This window comes from Medicago truncatula, chromosome 5 (genome assembly GCF_003473485.1).
Source record: "Medicago truncatula cultivar Jemalong A17 chromosome 5, MtrunA17r5.0-ANR, whole genome shotgun sequence".
Taxonomy (NCBI): Eukaryota; Viridiplantae; Streptophyta; class Magnoliopsida; order Fabales; family Fabaceae; genus Medicago; species Medicago truncatula.
Window position 1 is genome coordinate 31013446 of NC_053046.1, and position 13405 is coordinate 31026850.

Genomic DNA, 13405 nt, shown 5'->3' on the forward strand with positions numbered 1-13405 from the left:
TGTTATTTGTGCATGTATATGGATTGTATTCTAATGTATGTCTGTGGTCGTTGGTTGAAATTGGTTTATATTGTAATTGATTTTATGATCTTATGCATGTTGATCAATATCAAAATCTCATTCTCATTTCATAAATCAAAGACCAACTCAGAGTAATACACATCCTACCAAATTAGTAGGAAAACGGGTACAATAACAATTTCACACAACCTTTTGAAACCGGATATAAACGGTGATTATCGAGGTTACCATTTCATGAGACAACAATAGACGACACTGTAAATCTCACTATCATACGTGAAACCTGTGAAATGCTCAGTATTATTTGTTTATTTGTTTGATTACTGTTATTATTGTGAAAAAATAGCAGTGGTGTGAATCTGTGCAATGGGATACACAGGTTGATGCGTTCACTGTGTCAGAATTAATCAATTCAAAGGGAACCCTGCTGCAGTGTGTTTATTAGAATAAGTTACAATGAACAGTTGCAATCATTAAGTGCTGAATTCAATATATCTGAAACCTGTTATTTAACTTATCCTATTCATAGAGCCTTTAATCCCCGTTTTGGTCTCAGATGGTTTACTCATGTTACTGAGGTATATATTTGAGAACTAAATTGATAGAGTTTACATGCTCTAGGGACTACTTATTATATGTATATAGGTTAGCAACCAAGTTAAAGAGAGAGTAATAGTATAGGAATTAAATTGATAATTTATTCATTTATCAACACAAACCACACACTTTTTCTTATATATTATCATTTGTTATAGAAATAACATGCACATAAGCAATTATATGATACATGTTTATGCTAGTATAGACACTTGATTAAGTTGTTTATCCAAACAAAGCCTCTATCTACTTGATTTTAGTTTAGTTTCCGCTTTCTTTATGTCATGGTTGCATATAACTGAAAAAAAACTCAGTTAGCTTGTCATGGTATGCTTCTTGTTCCCCTTGGATACACCTTTGGTAGTGGCATTTTTTATATGTATGAGGTTAAAGGAGGCTTGGCCTAAGGCGCTGGAACTTTGGCAGGAGACGGAACTCGTCAACCTACTTAGCTAGAGCTTCAGCAGGCCTTTTACCAGGGTAAATTATTTGCTCAAATAGCAAATAAGTTGAAAATATAGCATATTTTATAATTTGTAAGCAAAATGTCCAAAACACAGGATTCTGTGAAATTTTTTAGAATTGAACTTCATCATAAATACAAACATTACCCAATAAATATTTGAGATATAGACAATTAAGTAACTTGAAGATCAAGTGTGTGTCTGGTTCACAACACTTCTTCCTGTCTGTTCCAATAAATTGATTGCTTGAATTATTAAAATCACTTTCATAGGGATATGTTGCTGAGTTAGTTCACTTAGAAATCAATAGTTAGTTTCACTTTTTTTATGTCTGAATTTATGGACTCTGCTTGTGTTGGTGAACTATGAACTCTGCTTCTTATGTGAACATTCTAATGCAATTATTCTTGAACAGTCTTTGTTTACGAGGGTGAAACCGGGCTAATCAATCTTGTTAAATACAATAACATCATACCTTTTAATTCTTTATTTATATTTAATTTGTCCAAGTGGTACAATTTTCTGAATCTCATCTAGCATAACATGTCATAGTTTTACTATGGTTGTAATTGTATCACACTCTATGTAGTCAATGGCAAAAGAAGCACCGCAGCCAAATCTATAAATGCAAGTGATATAGGAAATAGCATTTAAAGAAATTTATATAACACTCATAGCTATAAAATTGTTACCAATTTTTACACTCAATTATAAGCAACTAAGTTCTAGTCTCCAATGCTTAAAATCAAAGTGTTTCCATAACTGGAATCACTATCTCCAAGCTCTTACCTATCACCATTTTGACTTTCTTCACAACTAGAACTCATGGTCCTCATCCTCCTCTTAATTTGTTCCGGTATTGGTGGTGTTGTAGCCACCACTCGAAACTGCAACGCAATAGAGTTTTGTGTAGTACTTAGAATTGCTATGCTGCTGTAGTGGTCACTTCAGCTGCTAGTGACTACTTACTACAAGCTACAATTACAGTTTGTTTTAAAAGCACAAGAAATCGTGTAAGCCATGAATGAAGTAACGATTGCATTTGGACCGTAAAAAGTCATCAGATTGTCATGTAAAATTAAACACAAACGTGATTGCAATGTGCTTCAAAATCACATGAAAATTACATTATGTTTGGACAAGAAAGAAGGTCAAATAACGGAAAATACTTGGGTGACATTGGTGACATTGGCCAATCACAATGCCACAATGCTTGTGTTTCTCTCTCTTTCACAAGCATTGTGACATTGTGATTGGCCAATGTCACCAATATCACCCAACTCTATGTCACCCAAGTGCTACTCTCAAATAACGTAGTTTCAAACACATGCTACAGTTTGGTGTGCCTTGACTGTTGTGTACATTACTGTCATTACAAGTATATATAAAGAGTGTCGAACTATCTACCATTAATTTTTTTTTTTACTAAATGAATTAATGGTATATTTCAAGAATCGGAAGGCACACATGAATTGACTTAAAAATAATGACAAAAAAATACTGGTAAAAAATATTTAAAAGACAGTTGTGTTTTGAAGAATTTTTTATGACTAAAAACAATGTTGGTATGCTTACAAAGACTAATAACTTGTTTACGCTAAAATAACTTCTTCAAATAGATCACCTCTAGATATATTTCTTCTTCTTCACCTTTACCTTTTTTGTTATACGCAACTCTATAAATTTTTTCAATATATTCCCTCAAAATAACTTTTTCAAATAGATCACTTCAATTTTCTCTGATGTCAATTTTAATATATTAATTTGACTTCAACAAAAATTATATATTTGCAATATTAAAACCATAAATGGTATATTTACAGAGATATAAATATATTCAATATGTTTTTATACAAGCAAAGTTGTAGATATGACTATTATTGTTTTGTATAAAAATGCTAACCAATGCCTTAAACACAGGTTAAAGAATCAAATATAGTAGTATTTACATTAGAAGTTGTACAATCAACGCATCAAAAGTTTAAAAAAATGTCATTATCAACTTAACATTTTTTCTTTTGACTTCCTACACCATTTCACAGACATGACCCCTTTTGTATTTCGTTATACAAAAGATATTTTGTGTAGATCATATTAGAAGACTTGTAACATAATAATTGCACGCCCTCCACTGGTGACTAAATAATTGGATACCAGCAAAAAGGTGTGGTCCTGATTAAAGGAGTAAATGATCATTGTGATTTGTGGTCATGAACTATATAGTACCTAACCTTAATCAAAATTACAAAAATACCTTTTGAACCTTTCTTTCCTTAGTGAGATCCTCAACTGTGTTTTCTATTGGTTAGTTGGGTTCTTAAATGTGGGAAAATGATAGGTTGACAATTTGGTGCATCAAATTACTAACAAAATATACACATAATAATGTTACTATAATTTTAAACATGTAAATATTATAGTAACACACTGCTTCACCTATTTAAAGACACTCCCACACCCCACACAACCACAAATTCACAGAAAGAACAAAGAAAATGTCTATGAGTGATATAAACAAGAATTCAGAACTCATCTTCATTCCTGCACCAGGAATTGGCCACTTAGCTTCAGCTCTTGAATTTGCAAAACTTTTAACCAACCATGACAAAAATCTTTACATCACAGTCTTCTGCATCAAGTTTCCAGGCATGCCCTTTGCAGATTCATATATCAAATCAGTTTTAGCCTCACAACCACAAATTCAACTGATTGATCTTCCTGAAGTAGAACCACCTCCACAAGAGCTACTAAAATCTCCAGAATTTTACATCTTGACTTTTTTGGAGAGTCTCATACCTCATGTCAAAGCAACTATCAAAACCATTTTATCAAACAAAGTTGTTGGGTTAGTCCTAGATTTCTTTTGTGTTTCAATGATTGATGTTGGAAATGAATTTGGTATCCCTTCTTATTTGTTTCTAACATCAAATGTTGGTTTTTTAAGTCTCATGCTTTCCCTTAAAAACCGCCAAATCGAAGAAGTTTTCGATGATTCCGACCGTGATCATCAGTTGTTGAATATTCCTGGTATCTCAAACCAAGTTCCTTCTAATGTTTTACCTGATGCTTGTTTTAATAAAGATGGTGGATATATTGCTTATTATAAACTAGCTGAGAGGTTTAGAGACACCAAAGGGATTATTGTTAATACCTTTTCAGATTTGGAACAATCTTCTATTGATGCATTATATGATCATGATGAGAAAATCCCTCCTATCTATGCTGTTGGTCCTTTGTTAGATCTCAAAGGTCAGCCTAACCCTAAATTGGATCAAGCTCAGCATGATCTTATATTGAAATGGCTAGATGAGCAGCCAGATAAATCAGTTGTTTTTTTATGTTTTGGAAGCATGGGAGTTAGCTTTGGTCCATCTCAAATAAGAGAGATAGCATTAGGACTTAAGCATAGTGGGGTTAGGTTCTTGTGGTCTAACAGTGCAGAGAAAAAAGTGTTCCCAGAAGGGTTTTTAGAATGGATGGAATTGGAAGGTAAGGGAATGATATGTGGATGGGCACCACAAGTTGAGGTTTTGGCACATAAGGCTATTGGTGGATTTGTTTCACATTGTGGATGGAATTCTATTTTGGAAAGTATGTGGTTTGGTGTACCAATATTGACATGGCCTATTTATGCAGAACAACAGCTTAATGCTTTTAGGTTGGTGAAGGAATGGGGGGTAGGTTTGGGACTGAGAGTGGACTATAGAAAGGGTAGTGATGTTGTAGCGGCCGAGGAGATTGAGAAAGGATTGAAGGATTTGATGGATAAAGATAGCATTGTACACAAGAAGGTTCAAGAGATGAAAGAGATGTCTAGGAATGCTGTTGTTGATGGTGGATCTTCTTTAATTTCTGTTGGAAAACTTATTGATGATATTACAGGAAGCAACTGATAAACTGTCTTTTTTTGCTACATAGGTGGAGTTTCCCTTTCTTGGAATCAATGGATGAAGAAGACATTCTATATGTTATATTGTTTTGTTGAGGGATGTCATTTTATATACTATATTCTACCTAAAAAACTGTTGAAAGAATAAAAGTTGAATGTGGAATTAGTAGCATATTTGTGTATAGCAAATTTAATCAAGCTAGCACATGTGCCTATCTTTTTTTATTTCAGTACTGCTTTTCTTTGGAGGGTTGTTTATATAATATTTTTTTATTAACAGCTGAACTAATGAAGTAAGTTGAAATTTCAATACCCACATTTTACCTATCGAAGATTAACTGCAAAATAACCTGATAAACCTTTACATATAATGTGGTAACTTAATCAATTTCAAGTAAAGGTAAAACCTATGACAAATGATTTCAAATTAAAGACAACGCCACCTGAGCAAAATGGGGCGTGTTGGTGTCTATGTAGGTGAGCAGCGTCTCTCCTTCAAGCCAAAATGCGTCTTTTTAGAACCAAATTTTTATACAAAGCTGACAATGAATGAAACTAACTCAAAATTCGTTTGACTCAATATCATAACTAATCTATTGAATACAATCCCTGAACTAAATAAGACAAGTTTAGACGAAAAATTGAGATTGTTAAATTAATGATTTAAACTCAAATTATGTATGATTCAACTCAAGTTGAATTTAGAATTTGAGCTCAAGTTTTAACTTGAGCAAGCGGAAGGTCTAGTCAGAGACAGATCAAGGAATATGAGTTAGGAGGGACTAAGAGCAATCAAGTGATTATCAATATTAATAGGTCTTAACTTTTGTTTATAAACGTTTCATTTTTTGGTGAAAAAAGTTTACACAACCATGCTCCATATAATTGAATGCATGAAGAACCAGCATTGGTGGTTGACACCATGGAGCCAAACAATATTGATCAAACTCACCACTCCAAAAGGACAACTAATACTGCTCTCACAACAGTGCAAGTAAATCATATAACAAAATGACTACAGTAGTATAAACAAACAAGCAACGTTTTCGGTTATCAAATGTCATTGGACTTACTCCAATACCCATTCTTGTCCATGATAAACCCAGATCTCAATTGCCATTACCTTCTGGACCTCTTTTCTTCTCTTCGGTCAGAATCATTTCTTCCTTTTGATTCAGATCGATCAGCGTCTTTATGATATGATCTGTTGTCTTGCTTCCTATCATGATCTTCTCTTGACCTCGGCATAGATTCATCGTCAGTGTGTTTTCTTGATCTCCTCTCTTCCCTGCTACCCTGTGTTTCTCTTGACTTGCTTCCAAAATCATCAACATCCCGCCTACTTGGTCTTTTATCTTCTCTAAGATCAGAATCTCTTGACTTAGGTTCAAACTTGACATCATCTTGCTTTATTGACCTCCTGTCTTCCCTTTTATGATCTCTTGGCTCAGGTTCCCTATCATCATAACCATTCCTTGATCTTTTTTCTTCTCTCCTATGCCGATCTTCTCTTGGCCACTGTTCAAATTCATCATCTTTATAGTCTCTTGGTCTCTTTTCTTCTCTTCTACTGGTATTTTCTCTTCCCACAAAATTACCATCGCCATCTTGCCTTCGCAACATCTTTTCCTCTCTTCTATCACTTCTCTTGGATGGGTTGTCTAATTCCATCCCATTTCCATGGGCTCTGGAACGTGAATCTCTATCTCTAGTTTCTGGAATGCGATCTGGTTGGTTGTTGCCATACCTTCTTTCTTTCTTGGGACCATCATATTTGTCATTATCCCCTTTTGCAATCCCGTTATCACCCCAACCAGTATTTGCAGCTCTCTACAAAAGAATAACACGGTCAGTGAAGAACTGAAAACATACAATAAGATAGCAGGACAAATGATCTGGCAACTAAGCAGTAGAAGGGTCTATTCCAACTATCAGTAAATTTTATAACATAAACAACTTTTAAACTTCAACCATAAGCAAAGCAAAACTGAGTATAAACTAAGCAAAAAAGATAAAAAAAATCTGGGAAGATAAAGAAGCATCAAAGAATCACACAACAGCAGCAGGGTGATGAAGACGAATAAATTCAGATTTCAAGTAATAAGAACTTAGAAGGCATGTCTACAATTATCTAGTACAATTACAAACTCAAGCTTAATCGCTGTATAAATTTCTAATTTCGTTGTGAGTTATAACTTGGGAGACACATATATCAGTCCTACTACAAACAACAAGCTTCCAAATCTAACTCAGCATGTCCAATGAAAGAGTAGTAAAGCAGCCCAACTCCCTAGGAACATATTCAGAGAAGTGTAAGATTTATGTCATTATTGTGCCATGCCCTAAGGCTTTGTTTGGGAGTTTCTAGGGGAGGGGAGGGCTTTGGAGGGTGAGAAGTATAAGGAAAAACAGAGAAGCAGATTTTCACAACTTTCTGATAGCTATCACCCAATACGGAAAATCACAAAGCAGCAGCTTTTCACAATAGGAATAGCCGATAGCTATCAATCCCCTTCACATAAAATTCTTCCTCTTGTTAACCTTTCTGATATCGCACCCATAACCCAATTCACTCCTTTCCAGGAATAATTATTTTTCTACATCGGTCGTCACATAAAACCTGAAACCTTGATCCCAAAAGCACAGCTATGCCGGTAATAGTAATACATGAACTGGACTTGTGTATGATCCTACTCGTGAGTTTACAAGGGTCTATTTAGGTCAGTCGGTAACGGAAGCAAGTTATTGTATTGAGGTCATGTTTTACTCTACTATCTTTCCTCTGGAATATATTCATTTCTTTCAATATGAATTTGAAAGTCATTTTTTATCCTCCACTTGCCTAGATTTCATTCTTTCAAGATGAACTATATATGACTTAAGAACGGTTGACACCAGTCTTAGCATACTTGTCAAAATTGATAACTTTACCTAATTGTTATTTTATCAATCCAAACATTAAATTAAATTAAAAAATTACAGTTAACTCTACAGAATTTCATATAAATAAAAAAAGGCTAATCAGTACTTCATTGCACTACTTTTACTTTAATGTATAGCGTGATACTTGAAAATTGAAATATATTTTTGCTAATCAGTGCCAATCAAGAAATTGAAAATCTTTATTGAAAAGTTCTTCTTTATAGGTAACATAAATGCTCCACTTCTCAATACAAACTTTCAAATTTATAACTCCAGATCCTCAACCAGTGTCTAGGCCCTAGTTATCATTTACCTTAAAATATAAATAATATCCACTATAAGGTTATATAACCACAGATGTCTAAATTATCTAACATTTGGTATGCCTAATCATGAAAATAATATCACATGATTCTACAGTCAATTTGGTTAATTTTTCATTATATGAAAAGCTATTAGGTGAAATAACTGTATAGGTGTCCAAGAGTTATATGTGTATGTGTATGAAGAAATTCATTAAAAAAGGCAAAAACATGTATACGTTGAAAAGAAACCAGACAGCAAGCCTACCAAGCAGAAACAAATATCTGAGAAAGCAAGCCAGTCATTAAGGATGTAGGCGTGTAGCTAACTAGAAATAATGACTTATTAGCTAAAATGCTGAATTCTTAATGATAGCAAAGATAGATCGACAGCCTAAGAAAAACTTGTGTACAACTTATACAAAGTTTCACTCCCACAATCAAACAAAAAACGCCTCAATCAAATAAGCCAAAAGCATTGCATATGAACACTTCAACTATGTTTAACAAAAAGTCAAACTTCAATGTTCAAATTTTCAAGCTAAGGTCATCGGAGTAGTAGAACTAGCATACATAACTATTAATAACAATGAAAATCAATGATAATTCAAAACACTTTGTGGCATAGTTATAAATAAATGCTTACTTGCTCATCATGAGAAAATTTGCAGCCAGCTCCACGAGTACACTCCCCTCTTTGGAAAGCTCGACAAACACCACGGGCCTCCCTTTTCTGCTTCGCTTCCTCTTCATCTTCCTCTTCCATCTTCTTATATTTATCAACATGATCCACCCTAATAATCCTACCTGAAACCTGAGCTCCATTCAGATTATCTGTGACACACAAAAACCAAACAATACAAAGCAATTCAGCATTAAATCCCTGAAAAAAACAGATAATCAAAGAGTAAACAGTTATTTATGTCGTTTAATGTGTGTCATGTTGTCACAATAGTCCTAGAATATATCAAAACTACAAAAACATACATGAACGCATCTTTCAATAGTCAATTCGGTCCTCAAATGTGCCTTTTGTTAGTTAGTTTGGTCCTCAAATGTTTCTTCTGTTAGCAAATTGATCCATACAATTACTTACAAAAGACACATTAGGGCATGTTTTTGTAATTTCGATACATGCAGGGAAAACATAATAAAAAATATATTTTAGGATTGTAGGACAGAGAGACGAACCGACAGCAAGATTAGTGCTTCTTTGATCTTCATACGCTATGAATGCAAAACCCTTTGATTTGCCAGTACCTTTGTCTCTAACAAGATTAATATCAACAACCTCACCATACCTGGATATCACCAAAAACAAAAAACTTTAAACTTCAAAACACAAATTAATTAATAATAAAATTTTAATCAATATGCGCCAACACTGTAAGATACTACTATCAATCAATCACAATCAATATAACTTAAAAGTCATATACCAGACGATTGTGATTGATTGACAGTGTAAAAGAAGTTTAACATCGACAGTGCATCAAAGTTAATCTCATTAAATGCATGGAAAGAATACATACTGAGCAAAAACAGCGATAACATCACCCTCAGTGAAATCAAAGGGAATACCACCGACGAAAACATAAGCAGAATCTTTGTATTTTGTGTGCCACGAAGCATCTTCGCTTATGTTAAGTGCAGCTTCTCTAGAATTGATTTGTTGAATGCGCTTCACTAGTGTTAGCGGGTTCATGTCTCTTAACCTAACAGCACAACACTGAAAAATAGAGCAAAAAGTTATATAATAAACGATAAGAATGGGTTGGGAATTTTGTCAAACAGGTAATGTGCAGGGAAACAAGATTGAATTTGAGTTGAAAGATTATTCTAATTACTATTAGAATAGAATCAAACTATATAATATAGTGAAATCATTGAAATTAATTAAAGATATGTGTTAAGCGTACCTGGGAATGATTGAAAACAGGCGAGAAAGAACTTTGGTGCTACTAGACAAGTGCTTCTGCAAAGGAATTCTACAAAAAGCTGCTTCGCGGGGGTATACGAACTACAGGCGAAGGAAATTCTATCAAACCTTTTTTCGTCTTTGAGATCTATTTTCACCCCTTCCTTCCCTACTAAAATATTTCGAGTTAAATATAGTTCCAAAGTTTTCCTAAGCTAATTAATTTGATCACTTCACTAAAAAAAAATCACTTTCGTAAAAAAAATATATATATATTTGATTGTTTTTTTAGGAATATTTTGATTATTGATCCATTTGTCACTTTCTTTTCTTTTAACCTTCCTATCCATCACATAAAATGATCTTATTAATTTGGAGTTCGGTCAAGAGTAAATAAAACTAACTCCACTTGAAATCAAACATAAGTTCTTTCGAATAATTTGTTTTATGAAAGTTCAATCACTTTTTTTAAGAAAGCAAATCAATTCATTTCATTAGCTAAAAAATACCAAATACATGACGATAGTGACACCATTAGCTTGCATCATATTAAACTTGACATGAGAGTTTTGAAAATTATCCTGAAATATCTATCTACAGACAGTAATAATACATCTAATTTCACTATCATCATCTACCTCTGTATGAAAGGAATCCACGATCTGCTGTGAATCTAAAACAAAGTCAACATTATCAAAGTGGATGTATGATACCCATTGCAATGTCCTATGTAACCCAACTGCTTCTCCTATTGTCACATCATGAAGAGGAGAAAACCACTCAATTAGCGCAGACACAAAGTCACCAACATCATCTATAATAAACACATCAATACCAACTCGGTTAAGCGAGGAGGAGAAGGAGGCGTCTCTAACAAGATTAACGTCAACAACCTCTCCATATCTGGATATATCACCAAAAACAAAACACTTGTCATCTTCAATACACAAATTAATAGTAAAATTTTAATTGATATGCACCGACACCATAAGAATACTATCATCAATCATAACCTATCTATCTTAAAAGTCATACAACAGACGATTGTGATTGATTGAAAGTGTAAATAAAATTTACATCAACGGTGCATCATCTCATGATCAAATGCATGAAAATAAGACATACTGAGCAAAAACAGCGATGATATCACCCTCAGTGAAATCAAAGGGAATACCACCAACGAAAACATAAGCAGAATCTTTGTATTTAGTGTGCCACGAAGCATCTTCGCTGATGTTAAGTGCAGCTTCTCTTGAATTGATTAGCTGAATACGCTTCACTAGTGTTAACGGGTTCATAAAGGAATTGAATGTATTTTGCTCATACAGGTAAGTGAATTCATGAAAGGAATGAACAATGAATCTCCAAAGAAGGCTGTGAAAGTGATCAAGCTCTCACTCCATCGAATGAAACCAACAAACTTAGCAAGAAAACACAAAAGACTTAAGGAGTAATGAAGAACCTGGTTGCCGTGGCCAAGGATCACCGAGCCAACAATTCCAAGCTAAGTAGAAAAGGAAAATCATTCCAATAATTAGTGAAATGGTTCAACTTGGAAGATGTTAAGACATGAAAATTATTTGGCAGAAGAAACTGAAGTCTGCATTAGTTAATTTACTTCATAGAGTGACAGATCGAATAAAGCCATTATCTATAATAGTATCTGCTATATCCACAATATATCTCATACTCAAATGACTGTCATGGATTTGTATGCCTTCTAATATACATTTTATTTCTTTGATGAAAGGATGAAAACAATGTTCTTTCTGTTAGAAAATTTTACTTTCTAGAGCATTGATTTAGGGAAATATTAATGATATATTTATATGTCGTTGTATTCGAATTATTTATGTCATTTTTTTGAATTCGATGCATTAGCATAATGGCTCACCTGTGTTTTGAAGAAACTACCTTTTGGTTGTTTGTTATACGTTCTGTATAGTCACATTTTATCTTGAAAGTGGTGGGATGGTGGATTAGCAGTGCAGGTCTTGTTGGCAGTTATAATTTTTCTTAGTATTTTGACTGCTGATTGAGTAACAACTGAATTAAAATGTTTCATTGATTAAAGTTAGTAAAATAGACATGACTTGTTCATGATCTGGAGTATCCAGTTGAGCCTTTTACTGTCAAGGCAATCCATACTTCCTCAGGTTAAGTATCGTTTAGGTTTTGTTTGCGAGTTTGGAGGAGAAGGGAGGGGGGAGAGTTTTGGAAAAAAGAAAGGAGCAAAAGAAATAGAGGATTTTGAGGGGTTCACTTTTCTCCATAATACAAAATTCTCCTCATTTGAAGGAACTAAAAAATTGTATCGGAGGAGGATTTTGGTAGGTTTATATGAATTATGAAAATTCAATATATGTTATAATATTCTTAAAATAAAAAATATATTAATCATAAACATTAATTTATCATTCTCATACTAAGTTGAATAAGTATTCTTAGTAATTTAGTTTGCTCTTGAACTTAAAGATTGCAAGAATTGTGTGCGCCTTCCTTCATTTGGTAAACTACTATCTCTAAAAAAACTGGAATTATACAGTATGCGTAATCTGAAATACTTGGATGATGAGGTGAGGTTTTTCGCTTTTCTGGAGGTACTCATGTTAGATTTATTGCCAAACTTAGAGGGGTTAGTGAATGTGGAAAGAGAGGAGGTGTTTCCTTGTCCTTCTATTTTGAAAATTGCCCTCTTCACTAAACTTGAACTGTCATGTCTTCCGTCTCTTATAGACCTCGATGTTTCGGGATGTAACAATGAGTTACTGAGATCAATCTCTACCTCATGTGGTCTTACCAAACTTACCCTTGATGGAGGTAATAGAGTAACATCCTTCCTAGAGAGGATGTTCAGAAACCTTACCTGTCTTCAAACTCTTTGTGACTGATATCCCAGATTTGAAGGTGTTATCAAATGAACCCTTGGACCTAGCTTTGGAGGATCTGTACACATGCAATGAGCTTGAGTCATTACTAGAGAAAATGTGGAAAGTTATGCAATCCCTTTGAACGATAACGATTCACGATTGCAAAGGATTGCGATGCTTTCCGGAGGGTATTGCTCGCCTCACTTCTCTTGAGGTTCTGTATTTTTATAATTTCTCAACATTAGAGGAACGATGCAAGGAGGGAGCAAGGGAGGATTAGGACAAGATAGCGCATGTTCCAAAATTAGACATTAGTTAGGATGAAGAAGTAGAGACTTTTACTCTTATATGCTTCCATCACCGTCACAAAAACATTCTTATATTTGGATTTCAAGTGCTTAATTGACTGAGTTTTTATATAT

General features: G+C 33.9%; 2 protein-coding genes across 4 annotated transcripts; one reads left to right on the plus strand and one right to left on the minus strand.

Moving 5' to 3' along the window:
• The first annotated feature begins 3426 nt into the window (after positions 1-3426).
• On the plus strand, positions 3427-5256 carry LOC11410948 (UDP-glycosyltransferase 71K2). Its single transcript, XM_003615565.4, has one exon. The coding sequence runs from the start codon at positions 3578-3580 to the stop codon at positions 4973-4975; it is 1398 nt and encodes a 465-aa protein (XP_003615613.1). The 5' UTR covers positions 3427-3577; the 3' UTR covers positions 4976-5256.
• Positions 5257-5768: 512 nt separating this feature from the next.
• Positions 5769-11411, minus strand: LOC11406304 (zinc finger CCCH domain-containing protein 25). Of its 3 annotated transcripts, none has more exons than XM_039834487.1 (5): positions 10115-10318; positions 9728-9910; positions 9387-9496; positions 8842-9029; positions 5769-6801 (listed from the first exon to the last, which is right to left on the minus strand). In XM_039834487.1, the coding sequence occupies exons 2-5, from the start codon at positions 9898-9900 to the stop codon at positions 6091-6093; spliced, it is 1182 nt and encodes a 393-aa protein (XP_039690421.1). In that variant the 5' UTR covers positions 9901-9910; positions 10115-10318; the 3' UTR covers positions 5769-6090. The 3 variants fall into 3 exon arrangements, with proteins under 3 accessions (XP_039690421.1, XP_003615614.1, XP_024640879.1); XM_003615566.4 differs by having other exon boundaries at positions 9728-9924; XM_024785111.2 differs by lacking the exons at positions 9728-9910; positions 10115-10318 and adding an exon at positions 11239-11411.
• Between the last annotated feature and the right edge of the window lie 1994 nt (positions 11412-13405).